The sequence below is a fragment of the Henckelia pumila genome, chromosome 4 (assembly GCF_033568475.1).
Source record: "Henckelia pumila isolate YLH828 chromosome 4, ASM3356847v2, whole genome shotgun sequence".
NCBI classification, from domain to species: Eukaryota; Viridiplantae; Streptophyta; class Magnoliopsida; order Lamiales; family Gesneriaceae; genus Henckelia; species Henckelia pumila.
In genome coordinates, this window is record NC_133123.1 from 7,168,381 (window position 1) to 7,194,575 (window position 26,195).

Here is a 26,195-nt window from a genome sequence, read left to right on the forward strand (position 1 = left end):
TGAAGTATGAATTTCATTAAATATAAATTTAACTCCAAAAGAATCACCATATCACCTACAGATCATGGGTGTAAAAGTAATTTTCACACATTTCGCACACTTTTGTAAGAAATCAGTGTCGTATAGAAATCCATGAGGTTAATGATGTGACATTTACAGTCGAAATGAATGAAGTGAGTGAAAAATATAATAAATAATTTTGGGGAAATTTCATGATATGTTGTCATCCATATGAGCACATCCTTACCAAGAAAGACAAAGGACAATGTAAGGGGAGAGATTGTCGAATAATTTTTGTTTTTGAAATAAAATTGATCAGAGTGTGGTCGAAGATCATCCTGTGTCTATAGTTGCGGCTTCGTGTCACCAACCCACGCACCTCCATTGACTCTGTGTGCATGCATACGCACAAACTCGCACATTCTGACGATTTTTATACTGCTGTCCCCTTCAGTTCTTTGCTTTTGTTTACTGGGTCGGCTCCAGTTTTCCGGGTCACGATTTATTCCGTGGAAGGTGAAGAATTGGTAAAATATGCAGCAAAACCCAATACCAAGAGACTCGAAACCAGCCGACATAGCCGGGATGCCGTATGAGCCGTCCGCCGCCAGTACTCAGATTGTTGCCGATGACCCTTCCTCCTCGTCTGTCTTCGATTGGTCTGATCTTCTTGACTTCAACCTGGATGAAAGCTTCAATATCTCTTTCCCGCAGCCCGAAACGGGTCAAAGTCAACCATCGGAGATTCTGGGTCGGGTCAGGAAGAGGGATCCGAGGTTGGTGTGCTCCAATTTCTTGGCGGGCAGGATCCCGTGCGCATGCCCGGAACTTGATTTGCTGTTGGGAGAAGAGGAGAAGGAGGAGGCGGCGCTTCCGGGGAAGAAGCGGCTTCGGGCGGTGAGGGCACCGACCGGGAATATGGTGCGATGTCAGGTGCCGGGCTGCGAGGCGGATATTAGTCAGCTCAAAGGGTACCATAAGCGTCACCGGGTTTGTTTGCAGTGCGCAAATGCGAGTGCGGTGGTGCTGGAAGGGGTGAGCAAGCGGTACTGCCAGCAGTGCGGAAAGTAAGCTTTTCTTTTCGTTTTTTTTTCAACCCTTGGCTTTTCTTTTCATCTCTCTTCCGGATCAATCACTGCATTCATGGATCTCTTTGATGTTTAGATGATCGACCGATATTCTTCTGTCATGATGATTAAGAGTAACTTCAGTTTCCGTTTACAATCGTTTCTAAAATCTATAAGATTGGTCAATCTATATTTATAGATTTTAGGTGTTTTGTTGGCCCACGTGTCTATGGAAATAGCTGAAAGTCAGCTTCTTCCTCTCAAAATAGCCGAAAGTCGGTTTCTTTCTCTTAAGATTCAGCTAATTCAATGAGTTTATTTGACTTGAGACTAGATTTTCCATAGAGAAGTTGTTGGTCATTTAGACTCGGGTTTTGTTTTGTTGAGTTGATGATGAAACACCTTTTGATGTTTAGGTCAAGTATTTGAGTTAGCTTTAGCAAGTGATCTATATGGGATGGTTTCTTATGGTCTATGTGTTGGGGGCATATTGGATGATAACTTTCCTTCGGACAGTAAGGTGTAAGTGCTACTGCACTTATTGTGTATAGAAGCTCAATTTAGTATTTTACGTTGCATTAGGCCTAGGTCTAGATCACAAGGTGGATTTCGGTAAAATTGAGATCATATTGAAATTTGGGATCTCTTAAAGCTAATATTTATGATTCATTGAGGGAAAAAAGTTTGTCTCGAGGCACAGTATTTGAGTTTTTAGTGATGTTGCTTATTAATGTCTAATCATCTGTTAAATGATCGAAGATCTTACCCAGTCTGTACATGAATTCTGAACTTTTGGCAACTTGATTTTTGGAAATGGAAATTGGAGAAATTAGCTTATGTTTTTTTTTGATTTGGGTGACCATGTTGTCACTATTAACTAATCTTCTGTTTTTGAATTATCCAAAAGAATGAAATAAAAGGCAGTAGTGCCAAGTTAGAAGCTTGCACACCTTCTGGTTGATGCAATGTACGTAAAATGAATTATCTTTCTAGCTGGAAAAATCATACATTTCATGTTTTCTCAGGAGTCTTGTAAGTGCAGATAATATTTGGAAACAATGACAGTCTTCCTCTCTATTTTCTTATGTTGTTTCAAAAAGAATGTTAAGTCTGCCTTAACGTGTACGTATGAAAATTGATGTACAATTAGTATCTGGGATTATCATCGCAATATATTAACAACTTCGGCAGGTTTCATATCTTGTCAGATTTTGATGAGGGTAAACGTAGTTGTCGGAGAAAATTAGAACGACACAATCGACGTCGAAGAAAAGCTAATGATTCCAAAGAAGACACAGAAAAGGAAATTCAACAGATTATCTTGACTGATGATGTTTGTGGTGATGATGCTGCTGGAAAAGGTGTAGCTACCTTTTATGTATTGAACGATTTTGCTAGAAACATTCCATATAACAATCTTCCTCTTGGTCTCTCTTTAATTTTTCCCATTTAACAAGTCAATAGAGTTGATTTTTGGCTTTGAATTTTTTCCAGAGCGTCAGTTTACCTTTTGTTATTTTTGAACGTTTGACAGAAAGTATTACTTTTTGGTTGGCCTCTTGTAACAATTTTTTTGATGGTCCAGATGACGTATCCATTAGCTGTCAGAACGAAGAATTTGAGGCATTACCAGAGTTAGATGGACATTTCTCCACACCATGCTCAACCATACACTCCCAAAGTCTCCAGAGTGATAGTTTTGTATCCTTTGCTCCGACTAAGGAGAAACAGAATCCTGAATTCAAAGAATCATTGTCCTTCTGTGACGACAAGAGTACCTTTTCCTCTTTGGTACGTCCAACACTTTATTGTTGTATTATGCCCTCTTATTATTGTTATTTGATGAAATTAGATTGGTTTGATGAGTATTGCTTTAATATACATCTCAGTGTCCGTCTAGCAGAATCTCCTTCAAGCTCTACAACTGGAACCCAGCCGAGTTTCCTCGACGACTTCGACATCAAGTATTCTAAAGATTATTGTTGCAGTTTAGTATATAAGGCAGAAAACTTAATATTTTTTGTATGATCATCGTGATGGGTTTTTGTTAACGCACCAGTAACTGTTTGTCAACAGATATTTCACTGGTTGGCTAGCATGCCTGTTGAATTGGAGGAGTATATTCGTCCAGGTTGCACGATTTTGACGGCTTTTATTGCAATGCCAAAGCCAATGTGGATTAAGGTGCTCAGGATCTTACCCTTTTCATAACTGTGAATTTAGTCTGGTCATAATTGAAAATCTATTGAATGTTACAAGTGTGTGTGTGAAATGAATTAAATGTTTTGTAATGGTCTACCATGATACTTAAAACTTAACTGATTTTTCATCTCTGCCTGTCGGGTGTTCACTTGCTATTTCTGTTACAAACCTCAGCGAGTAAATTAATACTAGTTGAAAACTTTTAGTTCATTTTGGCCATTGTATTTACAACTAAGTATATGGCTGACAGTAAAAACTTATTGATGTAAGTTATATGCCTTGGTTATGCATGGTTTGTAACTTTTTATTGTTGTTCCCTTGTAGATTCTTTATGACCTAATTGTTAAATATTATTGCATCAAACAGATATTTGAGGAACCATCTCTTTGTATAAAAGACCTTATTTCCCCACATGAAAGCATTTTGTTTGGAAGAGGCACCGTACTCATTTATTTAAATGACATGGTGTATCGTGTCACCAAAGGTTAGTGGGCATCTTAATGCACGATTACTTACAGTTTTTACTTCCAATATTAGTCTCATTTCACATTCTAATTCCATGGTTTTTACAGATTAGGAATGTGTCTATATAAGTGTGTCCATAAGTTTTTGGCGTTGTGAACAATCATGTGACTGCATATTAAATTTGGTTGGTCACTACTAATTTTTATTTAATGTTTCTGTTTTCTTTCTGGACTAAGTCATCTTAGCCTTTTATTGTTGCATGTTGATCATTTTAACATTTTCAGTGGATATGGCGGTTTTGAATTTTTAATACAATGATTGGGTTTGAGTGTTTGGTCAGTTCAACTTCTGTCTAACCCAAGCTAAAAATCGTAATAGATGTGAAATAATTTTCAAGACTACCAACTTGATCGATTTGTAATTCAAAATCAAACTGACCAAATGGATTTAAATTCAGTTATTTTGGTCGATTTGCTCGACCAGAATAACAATTCTTCACAAAACGAAAATGGTGACAGAATGAATGTAAACTTAGTGGTTAAGCAACTATATTGATGAGAGATATTAATATGTTATGTTGATGAAAATTGGAATGGTATATGATGGATTAAATGCCAAGTTATGGAGTTAAATTTGTGTGGTCAAATTTATTCGGTTTACACCTTTAACAATGATATTACTATGTAGTTCACAAAATATCGTACTCTGTGAGTTAACTGTTTTTGCATCAAGAGTTTATGTGTATTATCATGTCCTGAGAATGCGAGGCAATGAAGAAGAAATTATTAGCTAGTGGAAAAACTCACTGGTCATTCATTTCCCTAGAGAAAGAATGCTTTTGTTACTCATGCCCTACAATGAATTTATTGGTTACCTTTTTGTTTACCTTAATACGTTTTACATATGCTGGATCCTTGTGTGAAAACAGATGCAAATTCAATTGTGAAAATGGAAATGAAGGATCGAGCACCAAAGCTACATTATATCTATCCAACTTGCTTTGAGTCTGGCAAGCCAATGGAATTTGTTGCCTGTGGAAGTGATTTACTTCAACCAAAATTTCGGTATATGATGTGATACATACTATATTAAAATATAATTTATTTCCCTGAGTTTCCTTTACTTGTCTAGTATTGTCTTTGCTAATTCCCAAGTTTGCCATCATTATTCAGATTTGAACTCCTTTTTGTTCCTTAACTTGGGTATTACCACACTTGCTGCAGGATCTGTTGCCCAAAACCTCAACATTTTCATCCTTATTTGGTGTGGCATACTTGTTGGGTGTGAAAGATAATGGATTTGTCTACAAAATTGTTTGTAAAATTTTGAATAAATGCTTTTAGGATGCCAGATGTTAATTTTAATGGTAAATTGATACATAGGAAAAGAGACTAGTCGACTCTAGTGTGCTGTATGTTGCGTCAAGGAAAGCAGCACCCTTTGTGGAATTTTTTCATGCCGTGGATAGTACTAACAAATTAACAATCCCTGTTCTCCTCTATATATGTTCTTCTTCATGCCTGTAGGGAAATTGAAATACTTTCCAGATCTTAAATGATATCTGATTCCTATAACAGGTTTCTTGTTTCCTTTGCTGGAAGATACCTGTCGTCAAATATTTCCGTTACATCTCTGTGTTGTGAAAAGGGAGGCACCAAAAGTTCTGACCACCAATTACTGAAGATACGTGTCCCGGAAACTAAAATGAATCTTTTTGGTCCAGCTTTTATTGAGGTGAGATCCGCCACTCTTCTTTCTATGCGGGGTTGATGCGTGTGTTGCTTCAAGAAAAATGTAGAATATCGAGCAGTTTTCATTTTACATTGGGCTCTTCCAACAGGTTGAGAATGAGTCTGGATTATCCAACTTCATTCCAATTCTTGTGGGTGACAAAGAAATTTGCGAGGAGATGGAGATCTTGCTACAAAAGTTTGACGCCAATCTCTCTTCCCAAGAACCAAAACTATCTTGTCTGAGGCCTGAATGTAAGGTTCTTGCCTCAAGACGAGCACGGTTCTCAGAATTTGTTTTAGATGTAGCATGGTTGCTGAGAAATCCCATATCACGGCAGCCATCGCCATCTTTGTCAGTGTTAAGATACAACCATTTGCTGGAGTTTTTGATAGAAAAAGAGTCTTCTGTTATATTGGAGAGAGTATTTTGTTCCTTGAAATCTGCATTGGACAACAATTCGGTTATCGGTATTTCGAATGCGGATAGGAGCTTGTTACAGAAAAATATGGACACTGCACAAAACTTGCTTTACCTGATCAAACTACAGGAGAATGATTTTTCGGTGACACCTACAAGTAATGGAACTCTTCACAGTCAAAGCTCCCAAAACGTCAGTCGATTTGTTGTCCCAGTCACGAATCAGGTAAAAACAGTATATTCTTATTGATGGCATCAAATTTCATCAAAAAGCCAGCCAAGGGACTTACATTTTCAGAAAAAAAAAAAAAAAAAAAAAACTGTACATAGCAATTTGATTTGCATTTTATTAGAAGGGTACTTTTATTAGTCTACCCTGTTCTATTCAATGGCGTAAGCGTTCTTCCTCCGCAGGTTGTACTTGTACACAGACCAGTGGAGAATATTCATGGGCTCACAGGCATCTCTCCTTCGCCAGATGAAGGCCTATCAGTTCCTCTCTTAAACCGAGACGACGTGGTCATGAATGTCAATCTTCAAGAAAGGCCGATAAAATCTTGCAGCCACTTGGCAAATTTTGTACCCCGACGGACTCTTATTATGGCAATAGTTGCCATTGGTGTTTGTCTTGGAGTATGTGTAGTCGTCCTCCATCGTACCAGGGTCGTTCAGATCGCCACGACTATTAGATTGTGTTCGCTTGACAAGTCTTGACACTAACATGACCGCCTGATGAATGGAAACCAGGTAGGGGATAAATCAATCCCTAGTTTTGTTGCATGAAATTTTGTTTTGAAAATATTCTCAGTTAATTTCTTGTTCATTATTCTTTCTGTCTGATGAATAATGCATTTGTTGTGTAGCTTGTAAATATTTTTCCAGCGTTATTTGCATGGTTTCACAGAATTTGTGTGTTTCACATACAGTTTTTTTTTGTTTTTTGTTTTTTGTTTTTTTAATATCCACACTACAGTGAATTTTATTTATTTATATCTTTATAAATTGTAACATATCTATACCATCTATATTATTTCTATACTTACTATATTATTAAAATTATTTCAATCAAAAAATTTAATGTGTACCTACACGTCACATGCACAGAGAAACTATATTTATTAACACAGATTATACCATTACAGTAGTTAAGTATATTTTTAATCATTTGCAATTTCAACTTAATTATGAATTTTATTCATTTCATATTTTCAATATTCCGAAACTGTTCTTAATTTTGTCTTTTTACACTTAATTTTATTTTTTTGTGCAAGTCATTTTTCAATTTCTTTCTTGTCATACTCAACAAAATTTTCCAAAACAAAAAAATCCACCAAAAATAACAATTGATTTTATTGTTTTGTAGTTCTATAAAACTCTATTCAATTTATTTTTATATTTTATGGATACGCATCATGTGTACCACATTTATTAGTATATAGTGTATAATAACAAACATTGGTATCTTGATATGTTTTTAGATTAACCAAAAATCCATTTCAATTAAATTATAAAATATTCTATTTATATTTAATAAAATTTGTCATTAAACATGCTTTAATAATTTTGCATCTTATCTGTATCTATAATATCTTAATAAAATATCTTTTTATCTTTATCTATATTTTTAAATTTTAAACTAAATAATCATATCACTTAAAATTGCAACTAACAATATTATTTATACATTATGTTCTTGTGATGTGAACCTTTTCGTGAATTTCAATTTATTTATTTATTTATTTATTTTGAGAAAAAAGTGGATATGATATGCGTTATGAGACGCCAGTTGGGTGGAGGGTAACAAGTAACAACATTTTATGTATTTGGACCATTTTTAACTAATCAGCATGCCGAAAATAAAAGTTCATCTACCAAAACTTCAGTCCCATTCCATCATATATACTATATAGTATATACTAGTACTTGGGAGTACGTGTTGCGTGTTTATGTAATATATATATTTTTTAAAAATAAAAACCCAAAAAAAATAGAGAACGTTTTTGAAAAGTTTTTTTTTTTTTGGTAAATTAATTAATTAATTTTATAAACGTGACATTTTTGTAAATAAGTACTTATCAATGAACAAAATAAAATAAAAATTTGATAATTAAATATATACAAAGGTAAAATAAAGAGGAGCTGGTCATACTCATATCAACCCCTCAACTTTAATAATATAGATAGATAGATAGAATGAATATATATATATTCCAAGTGTTTCGGTAAACAAGTGGTTTGTTTGTATCGTGATGGTCATCAAGCAGAATAGATATATCAATTTTAGGGACGACAAAGAAAAAACATTTAATTTATTTTTCAATTTTATATTAATAATATTTATACAAAAATAATATTTTCACAAGTTAAAACCTAAAATTTATCAACTTATATTTAATTAATAATTTAAAAATTTATAATGATATATCTATATATTAAATTCATCATAATAAAATAAAATCAATACAATATAAAAATATTATAAATTCAAATTATGGATAGATTTTTAATTATTAATATAAGAAAAAAATATAATTATATATATTTTAAAAATATAATTATATATATTTTAAAAATATAATTATATATTATTAATATACACACACAGATTTTTATATATTTTTTGACGGTCGGGTTTGGCCAAACTCGGACCGGCCCGAACTCGCTTTTGGACAGCTTGGCCGGGTGTAGACCCACCCTGTCGCCGTCAGGTCGAGTTTAGACTCGATTCATTGTTATTCCTAATCAATTTTACAAAGTTGGGTGATATTTTTGTAAATTAAAAAAAACACCTAAAAGCAGAAAGAAAGCGTTATTTTAGTAAATAAAAAATGAATAAAAAAATCCATATAAAGTAAATAATCTACCTAATAATTAGCTCGTTTCACCGATTAATTAAAAAACACTTTACTACAAGGACTCTAATACACGATATATAGTGACAATTACACGTCAGAGACAGCTTTCGCTCACATGAATCCTAATCTAAATCTTAACCACGCCCCACACAAATATATAGAAGAGAATACTTACATTACATGAGTTTGATTTGGCTGTAAGGCTTTTTTACATAACATCGTTTACATGCACTGTCCTCTTTGCTACATTCATTAATCCGATAAAAATCTTGATTTGATCTTTGGCAAAAGTCACACAATTAAGTAGCCATGGCTAATATCGGTGAATACCGCATTGAGAAAGAGGGTTATGATTTGGAGAGACCCTTTATTCCGGAAGAGGATTCATGTGTAGATCGTGGAGAAGGAATCGAGGACGTCCGAGGGCTCGAAAACGGGTCGATTTCGATGGTTCTGTTGAGCACAGCTGTTGGTGTTTGTGGGTCTTTTGAGTTCGGATCATGTGTAAGTTTGTTGTGTCAGATTATATTACGTAGGAGTTTTTTGGTTTTAGCCATGTTCTTGTACATGCAGGTAGGCTATTCCTCACCTACTCAAGCACAAATAAGAGAAGATTTGAACTTGACTCTATCTCAGGTACAAAATTTTCCAGATCATGCATCTCACCGGAATTAAATATTTGTTGAGTGATCTTGATTTTGGCTCTCTTTTGTTAGTTTCTTTCGATCTTAATTATGCATGATTGATAATCTGAAAAGGGACTGGTTTGTTTTATAATTTAATTTGGATTAAGATGTGTGAATACGGAGAGCTTTTATAATACATATAGATGAATGGAACTCTACAAAAAATGGTAGCTTGATACTAGTTCAAATTTTGAACTCAATCCAATAAATTATTCTTGTTTTCTGCTATATAATCTACAGTACGCAATGTTTGGGTCAATAATCACAATCGGTGCTATGCTTGGAGCAATTTCCAGCGGCAGAATTGCAGATTTCATTGGTCGAAAAGGGGTATGCAAAAAAATAATAAGAAGAAAAAAAAAGAGAGAGTTGAATATTTTTTTTAGATGTAAAAATATGATCTTTATTTTATCTTTTTACAAAAATTATGTAACAGGCAATGAGAATGTCGGCTGCTTTCTGTATCATAGGATGGTTAGCTGTCTATTTTGCCAAGGTACGTACGATGAATATACAGTTACATTTTGCTGCAAATTGTGAGTTTACACTAGTAGCCTATGATTACACAATGGCGGCTCACGGCATCGAATATATTGATGCAGGGGGCCTGGTGGCTAGATACTGGGAGGTTCTGCACAGGATATGGCATAGGGATATTTTCTTTTGTGGTAACAACCATCTGTTTTGATTTTCCAAACTTGCATTATTACGCGATCGACCACAGGTTCCAAAATCGTTTATTCCACAGGTTCCGGTGTTCATCGCTGAAATCGCACCAAAGAATCTCCGTGGAGGACTTGCTACTCTTAATCAGGTGAGGAAATACAAAAAGGAAATTTTTTATCATAAAATTAGTTTTTACAAATTATGTTTTGTTTCCTACGGACTGAAGTTCCTATTTTCTTGTCTTGGCAGCTGATGATTGTCTGTGGAGCATCAACTGCATTTCTGCTAGGAGCAGTAGTAACATGGAGAACCTTAGCTTTGACAGGTGAAATTTTTAATCATGTAATAAAATAAACAGTGGCAAATAGTTTGCATTTACTTCTCATGTGAAAAATTTTTTTGTATTATTTTTCTGATATACAGGACTGGTCCCATGTATTTTACAACTTGTGGGACTATGCTTTATCCCAGAATCTCCAAGATGGCTGGTAAGTATGCATGAATCAGACCTCTATCTAATCCAGAATGAATTGTAACCTTTTTTTATGGCAAAAGCTTCCTGCTATCTCCTCTGTTCTGTCCGCCTTTCGGTTAAAATAGTGAGATATGAATGAAAAAATCGAATCTTGCAGGCAAAAGTAGGTCATCAAAACGAATTTCAGCTGTCATTGCGAAGGCTGCGTGGCAAAGATGCTGATGTTTCTCAAGAAGCTGCAGAAATTCAAGTACATTTTAGTCAGCAATTATTTCATATGTGATATGATTTGAATCGTTTTTTTAGTTTTGACTAAATATTAAGGTTTTTTTTTTACTGCAGAAGAGCATTGACAACCTTCAAGATCTTCCTCAAGTTCAGATTATGGACTTGTTTCACGCCAAATACGTGCGCCCTGTCATAGTAAGAGAACCTTAAACAACATCTTGTTTTCTTGAACTTATAAATGCACGTACCTTAATTCTTACAGAGTTTTTCTTAACCATACATTTAGATTGGTGTGGGACTAATGATTTTCCAACAATTTGGAGGAATAAATGGAATAGGCTTCTATGCCAGTGAAACCTTTGTGGCAGCAGGTATGTTTTTTCTCCCACATTTTTTAGCATAATCATCTCCTCGAATGAACAAGAAGCCATCCAACTCGTGGGTCGTTCTTTATTTCTGAAGTTCAGCACTAATCTTGATGTTTGATACGCAGGATTTTCTTCAGGGAAAATCGGAACAATCTCGTACGCTATAATTCAGGTTTGCCACTTTTAGGAAAGCAGTTCCATTCTAATTTAGGGGAGCAAAGCAACAATGGTTAGAACTAGAGTTTAAATCATATTTACCTATTTCTGTTTAACATGATACATCAGGTTCCAATTACTCTGCTGGGTGCAATACTAATGGATAGATCAGGAAGAAGACCTCTTCTCATGGTGAATACTTTTTCCAGTGAAATTTTCCTTGTGTTTTGCTGCAAGTTATAAGTTACACAAAGTAAATTATCTTACATTTTCAGGTATCAGCTTCAGGAATGTTTATTGGATGCCTTCTAGCAGCAACCTCTTTCTACCTGAAGGTAAAGTTTCAGAATCAGGGTAATTTTCATTTGTTGCAGCAAAAAATTTTCATATTTCATCACTCTTTGTGATTCCTTATCAGGGTCAGTCTCTATTACTTGGATTGGTTCCACTTCTGGCAATATCTGGTGTACTGGTAAGCTTGAGGCTGTATTCGTCATAAACAAACAATTATCAGTCTCATATTACTTGGAGTCGGCTTACACTAACTTCTATAGTTCTGCTGCTCATGAAAATGCAAGGTCACCCGTCTTTGTAACGATGATACATAAAGAACTCACTCTAGATTTTGAGCAGCCAACATTTAACCATAAAAATTGGATTTTTACTGTTTCTTGAATGTATGTAACCAGGTTTATGTAGCGTCGTTTTCGATAGGCATGGGGGCGGTTCCTTGGGTCATAATGTCTGAGGTAAAATCAACACTCTCAATATCTAAACTCATGGATTTCTGTTCTAATATTCTTGGACCTGTGAGACTACAAAATGGTTTCAATGAGGGGCTCATAACATGTGTTGGACCCCCATCGTTCGAACATCGCTACCATTGTAACATTGTTACTCGTTTTTAGATATTCCCAATCCATGTGAAAGGCATCGGTGGAAGCTTGGTAACGCTGGTGAATTGGTTGGGTGCATGGGCAGTTTCCTACACATTCAACTTTCTCATGAGCTGGAGTCCACCAGGTAATCACAAAAATGGCGCATATTTCACAATGGATATAACAGCACGAGTCTAAAAAGGTTTTAAAGATTCAACAATGTTACATTTTACTTCAGGTACATTTTTAGTCTATGCCGGATTCTGCGCGCTTTCTATACTGTTTGTGGTAAAGATTGTGCCTGAAACAAAGGGAAGAACACTGGAAGAAATTCAAGCATCCATCAACTCGTAGAAATATTAATTTTTGTTCAAGATTAACAAGGCACTTTGGTATTCATTGTGTTGTTTCTCGATTCTATTAGTTTTTTTAAGATGAACGATGGCACTTGCCAAACTTTTTTTTGGTTTTGAGAAAAGTCTTTATGTTATGTTATCCACAGAAAACTGTAGATTCCCTAGCATACAGAATATGCCTAGTTCTGGGGCTTATCTCATCGGATTGTTTTGAGAAATGAAGTTTAAATTGGACTAAACCTTGCAACCTCACTCTTATCCCTCAAATTTTGTTTATGCTAAATCGGGAGTGTTGTTCTGGGGCTTATCTCATCGGATTGTTATGAGAAATGAAGTTTAAATTGGACTAAACCTTGCAACCTCACTCTTACATCTCAAACTTTGTTTATGCTAAACCGAGAGTAACACTCCCGATATAGTTTACACAAGATGTTCGTACGAATATCTTAACTGAAAACAAAAAAGAAATGATATGACTCATCTTTTTTTCTTTCATGTGAGATGTTCATGAACATCTTATATAAAACTACGATGAGAGGAACACCATCGCTACTCTTGATGTAACACAGACAAAGCCCTCAAACTAGAATAGTTTTCAGGTCATTGAATTCAAGCACAGAACAAAACTTTTTAGATAGCGCGAAGTCAGAATATCAAAATAGGCGTTTGTCTGGTAATTACCGGAAAACTATTAATTACGTGAGAATTCGGAAAATAACCAACATAAACAGGTGAACTGCCGATGAATGTGTTTTGAGTGGAAGGCATAACTTTAACACACTTTGCAACTCTTCCGGCAATATCCAGGAAGATCTGATGATCCGATCATATATTCTGGATTCTTGTTGCATTCCCCAAGAGTAGCCCATTTTTCGCAATTAGCATCTGAATCTGTGCAGTTCCCACCAACGATCTTGTCGAAAGCATCCACATGGATCCACTTTGTAGCAGACCATTTCTCACCCTCGTCTACGGGGCATCCCGCATGCAGGCTAGCAGGGTCTGGAATTGCATCTGGGTGAAGACTGAAAAAGAGAAGTGCATCTCCTTTGTGAGGTTTCACTGCAATATGCGATGAAACCACACGGAAACAAAAATGTCAGTTGCTGGTCACGCGAACCTTTTTATCACAGATAATTGTAAGTATCAGTTTATTGTCTCACCTGCAGGACCTTGCCTTCCACACTCAGACAAGCCATTATCAGTCGAAACAGACCGGATACGAGGTGGTTCCTGTGTTGTGTGAATGAATATTTAGCAACATGGGACAGAAAATTCAGCAGATGCAAAGAACAAAATGAAATTAGGTAGCGATTCATCAACTTTCAGGCACACCTCATGAAAATTTAAGGAATACACATTTCAATTTAAAAATAGACGCGACTCTCTGCAGAATGAACCACAAGAATACACAAAAACAAATTAGACGAAACATTTCTACAATTGAATAAATTCAAACCCACTAATTTTATGAAGTATATAACCTTTGGCAAATATATTAAATTAATGAACAAATCACCGCCTCTTAAGAATCGACAAAAATCTAATAGAAGCAAGTTTTGAACAAACCTCTGCTTTGGGAAAAACAGTTTCACCTCCTTTATCGACATCAGTAAGATACATTAGCACAGTAGCTATTCGGTGCCCACCACGAGCAATGTTGACCTTGTCGGTAAAATAGTCATAGTGAGGTTCATATTTCTGCCCAGGCTCATAGCGTAATACTTGTATATCTTCTCCATTCTCTATTAGCAAACACATAAAGCAGGAATTCAGTTCAGTGGATTCAAATACCACTATTCTCTATGCATGCAACAAACAAGACCGCAAGGCGCTCCAATACTGTGCTTTTTACAGAGGGTGTTTCAAAAATAGTATTTCATTGTTAGCGTAAATATTAAAGGGCACACTCAGAAGCCAGCACGATCTGGATTTTACTTCCCGCAATGCTGCAAGTTCAATCCGACCAAACAACTCAAAAATAAATGCCCTAAGAATCATATATAAATAGATATTCCATTATTCAAATATTATTGAAAAAAAACCGTGATCAAGAAATCGTGATAAAGACCAATTTTAAGAAAATGTTTTTTTCACATCTCAAAATTTTCTTCAACACGGAACACACCTTTTGGTAAGAATGTCCACATAGATATCTTCTCTTCTATGCCAGCAACTATAGGATCCTACACAAGTGACGAGGAGAAAAAGATTTAGGCGTATGACGTGCTAAGTTCTCAAAAGTTAAGCGCATGATTCCGTGGCTCATTTACAAGATTCAATGTGATTGTTCTTAGTGTGATGTTTGTCCCTCCGATAAAATTTATATAAGACACTGAACAAAGTCATACTTCAGTAAAAAACAAATAAGTCGCAACCAAATATCATTTAAAATAACAAACAAGAGCCACCAAGAAAGAAAACTCAAGCTATAACTTTTTCACCTTAGCACCATAGGGCTAGCCAAACCTACCATCAAATCTCGAAAAAATTGAGCAAGTTGTGGACACTGACACAAATAAATCGCAGTACTATTACCTGATGAATCATGCATGATTAACATTTTACAATTTTCGCCAACTAAATCAGCTCAAAAGTGTGATTAATTTTGGGAGGTGATAAATACGAGTTCAATTGGGATTGATTTACTTGGTTTGTAAAAGATGAAATTTTGACCAAAAAGTTGAAACCTTTGCGCAACAATACTAAAAAAAACACAACAAAAAGTTTATCACATCAAAGCAAAATCAGATGATAAAAATAAGGGGAAATAAAAAGAAAAAAAGAAAACCAAACCTTTTCCTTCCGGATAAACATTCCAGAGCTAGTCCTCACTTCGCTCAGCTTACTCTCACCAGACTCACTGTCCGCCACAGCTGACCTCTTCAACTCGTTTTTTGCCTAATTTCATCATGAAATCCCACAAATCACAAAACAAACAAATAACTAAAACCACAAAAGATCGCACTCTTTAATCAATTCCAAACTCACCAGTGAGATCAAATGGTTACATTCCTCATCCGTTAGAAAACCTTCATACACAAATGCTCTAAAACATAATTACAACCGTAGCGCAATCAATAAACAGTTAATCGATCGCCAATAGCTGTCAAAAGAATCTTACAACTTGTGAAAAACAATTTAAGGTTATGGATAAACAGAAAAACATTATTCCTGCATTCAGTACCTGGGCTTCCATGAGATAGATTTGACTTTAGATGGATTGATTATCGAATGCCCCAAGGATTCCCGCGCGATCGCGGCGATAGTGATAATGAAAATCAGCGTAATCTGAGAAAAATTAACCATTTTCCCCAGTATGGAAAATATTTGTTCGAATCTGAAATTTTTCTGGGATTGAGATTTTTAGGCCGATCATTAAACTACAGAGTGTTGACGAGAAATATATATACGGTTTGCGAGTAGTTAAAATGACGTCGTTTAATAAGAATTTACATTTTAGTGGGAACTTCCAGTTCCAAGTATTTGCACTTTACGCCCTAATAATACGCCAAACTCTCAATTTGCTGCCAGAAAATATGGAAGCTCATGTTTATATATGTTTTTAATTGATTTTGTTTGTCAAATTTAATTGTGACAATATGGACGGAAAATAGCATTTTACACCATCATAGAAGTTTTTTTTTGAAAAAAAACATAAATCATAATGCATAATAAAATTAAGAAATTTTTTTATATATGTTTGTTTTTTTTTTTTTTGCGATTTTGATGTTATGTGTTCTCAGACATTAGTTTTTTTTTCTAAGTCATTAGTTCTCAGACATTAGTTTTAGATTTAGTTCATCATCTTCGGTTTTTTTCTTTGGAAATTTAGACTTGTATTCGACGTGGCGCTGATGTGATACTGATGTAACGTTGATATGAACCTAATGCTCGCTGATGTGATATTAATGTGATGTTGATATGAATCTTATATTCACTGATGTGTCAGTATTATCGATGAAAAATGACTAAAACTGCAAAAAAAAATCGAATGATATATAACAAAAACTAAAATTTAAAAAAAGATCAAAATAACAAAACAATAAAATTACAAGACAAAAAATCGCAGTTTTCCCCAAAAACTATAAGCTTTTACCCTACCTAAGGATTTTACAAGTCAAGCATATTTAATGCCCATTGATTTCACAATAAGGTTTTTTCGGCTTTTTGGAATTTTATTTATGGGATGATGAGGAAAGGATTTTACCCTTTTTTTTTCTTTTTTGAGAAAGAGGGAAGGATTCTACCTAGTTTCCAACCAAATGAGTAAAATCAATCGTTCTCCTGAATTATGGAAAACATTTGTTGGGATCTGAACTCCATGCATCATTGTAAGAGGCTTCTCGGTCAATTATTATGTTCTATAATAAATAAAAAATGGTGTAATTTTGAAGCAAGAAGAGATGAAATGTTAGCTCTAAAAGTAGTAAAAATGGAACCAATGTTCGTTCCCATTACGCCTAATTCCTACACACTAATCCAACTCATTCACAGAGTCCACAAGTAATTACATACAATTCACCTCTACTCTACCTCTTCATTTGATGAACTACCCCATCATGAATACTATGTATTCTAGGAAAAATTCAGAAGAAATTTTGTAGGAACGAGTCTATGTACACCGTAGGTAAAATGGGTTCTCTTGCTCCCATGCTTCAAGATTTTTCAGATCAGTTGCATTCTTCTTCCGAAATTAGCTCCAAGGGGTACGTCCTCTTGAGTGCAGGCCGTTTTTGGAACTTCTTCTTGCCTTGAGTTATGCCTTCACCACATTTTAACATCTTCACAACCTGCATCACGTTCAAGTTCAAGTTCAAACCAAATTAGTTGATCTTATTCGTGTTTTTACCTAATAAGTCTCTCAAAGTGCTTGCAAAACAAAATGTCATGCCTGGTTCATCTGAGGCCTTTCTGATGAATTGTGATGGATACATAAGGAGGCCACCAAACTCATTCGACTGACTAGGTCGTAGTCATAGACGCCATCTAGTGTTGGATCCACTAGGTCCAATATACTTTTTCTGCCCAGCAAAGGTTTGGCCTGTAAAATTTCAAGCAGATTAGAGTGCATCTCTTGGTTGAAAGACAAGTACTTCTAGCATCCAGATTTTTATCATGTAATGGTGGTTGTGCAAGCAAACATACCCACATCACAAGGCTATTGTGCGATTCGTCTAGAGCTGGTTGACCACTAATGAGCTCTAACAACAGCACTCCATAAGCGTAAACATCAGTCTTTTCATCAACTATTCCATGCATGAAAAGCTCGGGAGGGAGATAGCTGATAAGGAAAAGGTTGAGATATTGTGATTATTATAAGATTACAAGGGTTTTAACCAATTTCTGACTCATGTAATTCAGTCACTTACCCAAACGTGCCTTCAAACTGTGAAACAGTAATGTGAGTCCAGTTATCAGGCAGCCACTTTGCAAGCCCAAAATCAGAAATCTATAGTAAACAATGAACATCCAAGTACTAAAGTGAATAAGCACCAAAAAATTTAATTGCTACTCTTTTACATCAAATTCGCATAGAGATAATGGATTGCTGCACAAGAATTTTGCATGTATTGTTCACTACCTGAGGTTCAAAATCTTCAGTGAGCAAAATATTTGCGGACTTGATATCTCTGTGGATAATTCTTCGTTGACACCCCTCGTGAAGATATGAAAGCCCAGATGCAATCCCCAGAGCAATATTGTATCTTACATTCCATGCCAGTACTTTGTCATTTTTGCCTGCACAGATCATGCAAAACGAAACTATATACGAGATTGTTGAACATCTAAAAACTCATTTTCTTGTCATGGGATGAGGGACAAACCGTTCAGCGAAGATGCTAAATTCCCATGTGGAGACAAAGGAAGAACAAGGTGCATCCCTCCTTCGACACCGTATCCAATAACATTTGCAATGTTTGGATGATTAACATGTACTAGAATACCGAGCTCGGATAAGTAGTCTGCTGTCATTTCCTCCTGAGTTCCCCGGATCAACCTTTTCACGGCAATTAGTTGCCCATCTTTCAGGTGTCCCCTGTAAACTTCAGAATAGCCTCCCTCCCCAATCAGGTTATCTATCCAAACAATTAATAAAACTCATAATCTTTACATTTTTTTGACATCAATATAATTTGCAGTTTATCCATTCACACCGAGGATCTTTCCAACCACATACCATTGCTAAAATTGTCGGTTGCTTCTTCGAGATCTGCAAGAGAGAAACTTTTCCAAGAAGTTTCGAAGCAATAGTACAAGTCGGCATCTATTTGGGTAGGCAATGCTGGCAAGCTTTGTGTGTTCCTTGTCCGTCTTCTTGAGAGTTTCTTGATCGAAGGAAGGTTAAGTATACTAGGATATTGGAAGGAATTCAAATTCATCGTTGGCCCTTTTTTAAGCTTCCGAATGAACCCTTTCCACGAATCTGATTTCCCATTTGTAATAGGCTCTAGATCTAACGTCCTTGTCACGGAATTACTAACCGTTTCTTGCTTTTCTGCCTCCCCATTCTCTTCTCTAAGCGGGCATTCTTCTACTAGTAATACTTCCTCCACACTTGAATCTTGCAAGTCTGAGTCACATTTCAAGAATATTGCAGTTTCAGTGGATTTAAATTACCATTTACCTTGTAAAAAAAGATTCAATAAAATCAATCAAAATTTACCAAAAGATTTGAGATCATTACCACTATCAGAGAATGAAATGGAGGAAGCAGGAACAAGCAATGCCTGTCCAATCACCAAAAGTTCTCCTTCAGAACTTTCAACAGCAATATTGCATGCATTCTCGCTTTCGCTGTCATTTGAGAACCTGTTAGATTACATATACTACTACTCCAAAGGGAACATTTTCTACCCCAAAATACCACCTTTGACCTTCCCACAATACCCACCTCATGCAAATTCAATTCAATCGTTGGACTAGGATACCATGCAGTATATTCTTGGAAAGAATCATACAAAACATCCGAAATCTTAGTTTTTTTTTTTTTTTTTTCAAAAAATACATTTTTTGTACCTCCTGTTTGTTAAGAGGTGAGCATGCATGGCCAAAACAGAGATGGACAATGAAGGCAGTCTTGAAATCATGCATGTGAAACAATCAAAACATTGACATTGCATACATATTTTATTGCATCCCACGCTATGACACAGTCTTGAAATGATGCATGTGAATTCACAATCAAAACAAACGAATCCCAAAAGGAATTAAAACATATGGTACGTACTTTTGGTACGAATATCCATAAATTTATCTTGATCCATTGACAGAATATAACCAAAAAGGAAACGAAATTCATGAAGTATAATTACCGTGGAAGGGTGAAGGTGTCATGGGTATGTTCCATGGTTCCTTGGAGACAGGGTGTCTCAGGAACCAATACTCAGCTCTGCAAAATTCTAGCTAATTCAGATTAATGAGAGATGATATAGAGAGACGATATATGAGAAATATTGGAGTAGTGGTGGGCATCCATTTTGTTCCACGTTTTATGGAAGATCTTCCTGCTGAAAATTCGGATTCTCCTATGTTAAATTCCTCCCAAAGACACGATGCTGACACGGGATGCATGCAAGAAACTACGGACATGCTGGTCACCAACACAATGCGCACACGGAATATACCAATATTTATCCTGAATATATATTTTGATAATAATTGAATTCTATGAAAATATAAAGATATTCCAGCGTTACCCATGTTTGATTGTTGTTGGAGATAATTGAATTAGTTGAACGTGTGATATATATAAGATGTGGATTATTGTGCTATATTTTATAATTGTAGAATCAATGTAACATTTCATCACCACTTATTCTCATCAAATTTCTTTTAAATTCCCCAACCTCAATATTTAAATGATTTTCCCAATTACAACCACTTCCAGAATTACAAACCCTCGTCTACTGGTGATACAGATGAGAAAATTAAATGGTGTAATTTGATGCACATTATTACAATTTTCTATTTACAACACCTATAATATTCTTTAAAAAAAACAGCTATAATATAACAACTGTAAACTAACAATACAATGATAATTACACGCGACAGAGGGAACCAATGCTAAAATCTCTCTCAATTAATGTCCACCACGCATGATCAACGCTTCAAAAGTAGCATACAAATCTTTGTTATCTGAGCCAAATATTTCATCTGCCTTCCGCAAAGTTTCCTAGAATGCGTTGATTAAAAATAATTGTCATGACATTCAACTAGGCAGGTACAAGATTTTTGTTGAACAGGAGATTTACAAACTCGAAATTTTTAAATAATAAAAAAAATATTTAGATGCACGGCTGTGTGCTTGCCGTAAGGAACGGGGATGTAAGCATTCTTATATAACATACCTCTTTCGTTTGCCTGTGGTAATTAAGTTCCTTCACATTTCCTAGAAATGCTGCAAACTGTTGTTGTGACAATCGGGTTCTGATGAAGCAACAAAAATTTCAGATGCCAGAAACTTGATTGAAATAAGTGGTCGTGTAACAGAGGTATGAGAAGAACCAAAAGTACCTGACTTGGCGGAAGAATTCTTTCCCATCAACACGGGTTTTTCCTGATATAAGAGCCAAGGCAGCAAGATCTTAAGTAGTGTTTCCCCATAAAAAAGCACTAGCAGTATATTACTCCACAAGACATCAGAAGCAAGATTAAACTTCACCAAGTAAGAACTTGCTAATACGTTGAGTAATCATAGCAATATTTTCCGTTCTTAAACAGTCAGCAACATTAACAAAAGGCTTCATACATATGAAGTCACAGTAACTAACCGGGTAGTGATCCCGAGTCCAAGCTTGACACTGAACTGAACTGGCTAGAAGACATAGAAGAAGACACCGAAGATTTATCATCAAAAAAGCTTCTTGCTGTTGAAAATGACGCTGAGTGTCCCCTTGGGGATGCTGGATTGGGTGTCCTAGATGGAGATACAGACACAGATACTCTTGGAGGAGAACCAGGAGGCGTCAACAGAGGTGTGATGCTAGTTTGGGATTCTAGCAATAGGCCTTGTGATACACGTGGTCTTGCAGCTGTCGTGATGATCGAATAATTATTAGAAACTATATTTGAAAGCAAGCATATGTACCATGAAAAGAAAAGGATGAAAAACGGATGGATTGGAATGAGAAAGCATACCTTCATTCTCAGTGTTCTTATCATTAGAGTTACCGGTATCAGATAACTGGCTTCCTGTAGAAGTTGTTCTGCTAGGTAGCGACAAAGAATCGTCATCTGAAACATTTCAAGAAACACGATAAAATGAATTATTTAAATAACACTCACATAAATAACGTTCTTGTGAGGAAATGGAGATTATCTTTATTAGTAAGAATCAAGAATAGCTTTAGTGGCCATTGCCTCAAGTACCTCTTATAATCTGTGTTACCAATTATTTCACACAAGGGTTGGGTTGGTCCTCATGCACTAGGCATTTATGGCTCAACGCACAGACACTCTAGCTTGTGCCTCCCCATGTAATTTTGTAAATTGTAACATATTATTATACAACTATTCAAATATTATTATCACGGATACTTGCAAGATATTTTATTACATATTTCAAGAAACCTTGATAACTTATTCCCCACTTTACTGTTGAAATGATTATTTACAGGGATCCAGACCCTAGAAAATATAGGTAAAAGAGTTGCTGAATTAACTGGCATTCACCTAGAAATCAAAATTCCAAACCTGGATTACTTGAAATGTATTTGTTATCAACCTTGAGAGCACTTGCCTACAAAACCAAGTACGAAAATGAGGAAATCCAATGCGTGAAAGGATGACTATACAGACTTGAGGAACTTAACACACAAATTTATGGAGATTTTCACTTACTGGCTTGTCTTCATCATCCTGAAGTGATTGCATGAGTGTCTTTCTGAAGGCTTCCAACTGCATCATATAAAACCATAAGAACAGCTAGCAGACAAACACAACGATAAAGATTGAAGACTCCCATGTCAAGTGTCCCAAAAAAACTTGAAGTTTCTAATCTACTAAAGTGGTTCCACAATAAAATCTAATCTAAACTACAAACTTCGGGCAAATTAGAGTCGTACAAGGAAAACATTAAATGTTGCTTGATGACTATTAATAAGAAGGAATTAGATACCACTCACTAACACCTCTTCGTTATCAATTTTACATATGTTTAACACCTGAAAGTTGCGTTTCTATTATTTCTAATGAGAACTAAAACCAGAAAGAGTAAGGACCAAAGCTTCTGAACTATATAAATTTTGTCCCTCAGTCGCCCCCAATTGAATTTCATTTGTCCTCCCCCGGTCTGTAAAACAACTACCAACCAAAAAAAAAGTAACGCAAAAGCAGAAAGAAATTACACCACAGTCCACAAACAATGGAACTCAGTGATTTTAACGAAGATCAAATTCATCCTAATCGATTACCAAAACGTCACCAATCATACCTTGGCAACATCACGATTCAGCTTAGTCACAATACTGCTAAGCTGCTTATTCTCCAGCTTCAAGCTCTCCTATCATTCACAAATACAAAACAATCAAAACTATGAAAACTTCATACAAGAAACAAAAGAGAAAGCTTTCCAACCATTTACCAAGGCTGGACATTTAATTACTTTCATATGCAACCATATTGAACATACTTGTCAGCAATGAGGTTAATTAGGACGAGGTGCCCACGTGGAAGGTTGTCTTATTGTCCTGATGAATTTTTTAAAAGACCTGAGTATTTTACTTTTACCATATTAAATAGGATGATTCTGCCCATATATGATAATTTTTTTTAAAAAAAAGAAAGAAAAGGAGTAAGCTGTTAGACCTTATTTCATAATTATGGTTCCGCTGCCATTATTCTACTAAATAAACTACATATATTTTCGATAATTTAGATTGGATGGTTTAAATAACAAGAATAGACAGGAGTAAGACTTCACAAAATCTGACTTCAAGTTTGATCCAAAGCAGAATTAAGTAAACAGGGGATTTGCCGTATTTGAATTTGTTATGGAATTGGCGAATTGCCATGTATGGATATGATTGAATGGTCTGCCGGTTTCCAGAAAAATAGCCTGCTACTGTTCTTTTGGAATTGAAGAACAGTCAAAAGATGTGGTAATGAATATCGCAGAAGAAAAATGTATGTCCTGTATGTTTCTTTTAAAAGTGAATTTCTATAAACATCAATGGCTCCCAACCTACAAAATAAATGGGGGGATCATTGCATTGAATTGATTGAAAGAGAATCAGTCATAACATTTAAAGTTTAAACACTGAATACATACACCAGGAAATAAAGGTCACTAATTTGGAACTATATTAATCAAAAAATCATAATCCGTAACAATTTGCCCCTGAAATGGCTGAAATTGTTTATTTATTTCCACTTCGAAATATCAAACAAGAGCAACTATGTTTCTGAATGCCTTCGTCCAGCTCCTAACCTCACTAATGCCTTCTCCGGTTATGTTAGCACAGGACGAATTCTGGTGCCTTCTTAGGCACCGGACAGGACAAAGCTATGTTCTTTTTCACCTAACAGTTTCAACATGCCGTGAATAACTAGATTTCCTGAAATAAGCACTATTCACTAAGCAGGTGCTTAGTGGAGTGGAGTGTTCATTCGGGCTTCTTCCTGCTTAAAAAAACGGCGATTTTACATCCTTACCAGTTACCACTAACTGAATTACACACACAAAGTTTTCGATAACTTCGAAATCATAAACCCCCAAAACAAACAAACGAACAAGAATTTGAAGTCGTGCTGTGTATTGATACCTTTTCCTGCTGAGAAACGGCGATCTGATCGGAAGCCTCGTTGAGCGAGGCGTCGAGCGACTGGAGCTGCGATTCCAGAGCAGAAATGACAGCATCCTTGTCTCTGAGGTGCAGGCGGAGGTCAGAAGTCTCCGATTCAAGTGCTTGTACACGCGTGGACAGCGCAATGGACGTGATCTTCCGCGCGATATCGAGCTGTTGGAATGGATCCGCCGGGAGAACCCGCAGAAATTCTTCTGGAAGATCGAACTTCGAACCGGATCCCGACATCACTTTTTACCTGTTTTCCGTTTTCATTTTTCGAAACCAACATTATTTGTTTTGTTTTTATTTTACTACTAATAATTATAATAATTAATTTGTGCATATTATTTTATTATATTACTGAATGTTCGGATAAGAAATGTCTTTTGGCCATCAAAATTGGCTAAAAGCTCTCTTGCTAAATCATTATTGTCATGATCATCCTTGCTAAGATCCGTCAACATTATGAGTATGCCAGCGTCTACGAGGTCCAACCTGATATTTTATAGGTTATAGTTAAATGTTTAAACGAATTGAGCCGGTTCGTGAGCTTTTCAAATCAACTCGATAAATATTTGATTTGTATTCGAAATTATCAAACTCAAGCCGAATTCAAACATGTTCGAAAAATTTTTCGAACCGAGCTCGAGCGAAAATTATTTTGTTCGATACGAATAGTTCGCGAACCTTCATATTTTATTAATAAATAAATATAATGATATAATAAATATATATGTATATATATATTTCGAACCTTGTGAAACATTTCGAGCCTTTGAACGAAATTTTAAACCTTAATATTCGAGCAATAGTTCGAATATTTCACGAATATTTTGAGTAGAACTCGAACTTCATTTCGAACCGAGCTCGAGCCTTAATTATTTACTATTATTCGGCTCGATTCGATTCGTTTGCACCTGATCTACTTATACTCTATACATTATTTCAAATATTGGTGGCGAACACACTAGTGTGACAATTAACATAATATATATATAAGTTGACATCAATGTTTTAAAAAACGCGAAACGTGATGAAACGTTGACATCAAGTTTCAAGTTTTATAAGTTTAAACGTATTTAATACAAGTTAAAATGTGAAAAACGTTTTAAATTTTTATTCAAATTTTAATTATCTCTTACCAATACATAGACTAAATAACACATATATAATACATTTATAGTAACACACAATTTCTCAAATTTTTAAAAGCACAAAAATATCAAAATTGTAATTTTTAGCATTGTCTATAGCTAGACCACATAAAAAAATTTAAATATTTTGATTTTCTAGAGCGTACACAAGAATTTTAAAGAAAAATATTTTGAGAAATATATGATCAGATGTATTTCTTTAATTTTGAAAAAAATGATTTTATTTCGAGATTTTTAATTGAACCCTCTTTTCAAGGCAACCCACAATATAATAATGTCTTCAAGTCATGTGATTTTTTTTTTTTTGAAAACTAAGTCATGTGAAATTTTTTAATGTTAGGTTTAGTTGTGGATTTAAAATGGTCAAAGAAATTAAGGTGGTCTTCGGTTGCTCAATTAATGGTTAAAGTTTGGAGCATATACACAAACTTTAATTTAAAAAATTATATTCTTTGTTGATAATGAAAGTTTTGGCAATTTGAGATCAATTAATTAAAAGTCTGGCCCGATTATTTAAATCCACCTGTCCAATTCATTTGGACTTGGACCTGGTGATAATCTAATTTAATTTGTTATACTAAAATAAAAATAAAGTGCATATTAAACGATGATAATTTATAAAAACAGCCCATGCTGTAGTTATATTATAGTATGTATATATAATATTTTTATGGTCGATTGTTTATTTGAAATGTT

The 26,195-nt window shown here is 35.2% G+C and overlaps 4 protein-coding genes across 4 annotated transcripts; 1 reads left to right on the forward strand and 3 right to left on the reverse strand.

The window, feature by feature from the left end:
- Positions 1 to 218: 218 nt before the first annotated feature.
- Positions 219 to 12,681, forward strand: LOC140860428 (squamosa promoter-binding-like protein 7). The gene is made up of 29 exons (XM_073263444.1): positions 219 to 1,067; positions 2,259 to 2,428; positions 2,653 to 2,858; positions 2,957 to 3,031; positions 3,144 to 3,251; positions 3,636 to 3,753; positions 4,663 to 4,798; positions 5,312 to 5,468; positions 5,575 to 6,111; positions 6,300 to 6,592; positions 6,790 to 6,794; positions 9,048 to 9,244; positions 9,314 to 9,376; positions 9,667 to 9,756; positions 9,863 to 9,922; positions 10,029 to 10,094; positions 10,175 to 10,240; positions 10,342 to 10,417; positions 10,516 to 10,580; positions 10,725 to 10,817; positions 10,910 to 10,990; positions 11,082 to 11,166; positions 11,289 to 11,335; positions 11,449 to 11,511; positions 11,595 to 11,654; positions 11,738 to 11,791; positions 12,009 to 12,068; positions 12,228 to 12,342; positions 12,436 to 12,681. The coding sequence occupies exons 1-29, from the start codon at positions 535 to 537 to the stop codon at positions 12,549 to 12,551; spliced, it is 3,795 nt and encodes a 1,264-aa protein (XP_073119545.1). The 5' UTR covers positions 219 to 534; the 3' UTR covers positions 12,552 to 12,681.
- A 450-nt stretch (positions 12,682 to 13,131) lies between these two features.
- Positions 13,132 to 15,961, reverse strand: LOC140864940 (probable prolyl 4-hydroxylase 4). The gene is made up of 7 exons (XM_073269373.1): positions 15,741 to 15,961; positions 15,545 to 15,602; positions 15,350 to 15,454; positions 14,682 to 14,739; positions 14,123 to 14,298; positions 13,717 to 13,786; positions 13,132 to 13,615 (listed from the first exon to the last, which is right to left on the reverse strand). Exons 1-7 carry the CDS (start codon positions 15,860 to 15,862, stop codon positions 13,326 to 13,328), a joined length of 879 nt encoding a protein of 292 aa, XP_073125474.1. The 5' UTR covers positions 15,863 to 15,961; the 3' UTR covers positions 13,132 to 13,325.
- A 996-nt stretch (positions 15,962 to 16,957) lies between these two features.
- On the reverse strand, positions 16,958 to 20,050 carry LOC140864938 (receptor-like cytosolic serine/threonine-protein kinase RBK2). Its single transcript, XM_073269370.1, has 9 exons — positions 19,870 to 20,050; positions 19,242 to 19,351; positions 18,735 to 19,127; positions 18,382 to 18,633; positions 18,138 to 18,295; positions 17,926 to 18,005; positions 17,702 to 17,837; positions 17,448 to 17,597; positions 16,958 to 17,346 (listed from the first exon to the last, which is right to left on the reverse strand). The coding sequence occupies exons 1-9, from the start codon at positions 19,902 to 19,904 to the stop codon at positions 17,227 to 17,229; spliced, it is 1,434 nt and encodes a 477-aa protein (XP_073125471.1). The 5' UTR covers positions 19,905 to 20,050; the 3' UTR covers positions 16,958 to 17,226.
- Positions 20,051 to 20,165: 115 nt separating this feature from the next.
- LOC140864939 (uncharacterized protein At4g15545-like) lies at positions 20,166 to 24,621 on the reverse strand. The gene is made up of 9 exons (XM_073269372.1): positions 24,322 to 24,621; positions 22,992 to 23,060; positions 22,400 to 22,456; positions 22,253 to 22,298; positions 21,698 to 21,793; positions 21,331 to 21,591; positions 21,074 to 21,116; positions 20,908 to 20,986; positions 20,166 to 20,732 (listed from the first exon to the last, which is right to left on the reverse strand). The coding sequence occupies exons 1-9, from the start codon at positions 24,589 to 24,591 to the stop codon at positions 20,640 to 20,642; spliced, it is 1,014 nt and encodes a 337-aa protein (XP_073125473.1). The 5' UTR covers positions 24,592 to 24,621; the 3' UTR covers positions 20,166 to 20,639.
- Positions 24,622 to 26,195: the final 1,574 nt, after the last annotated feature.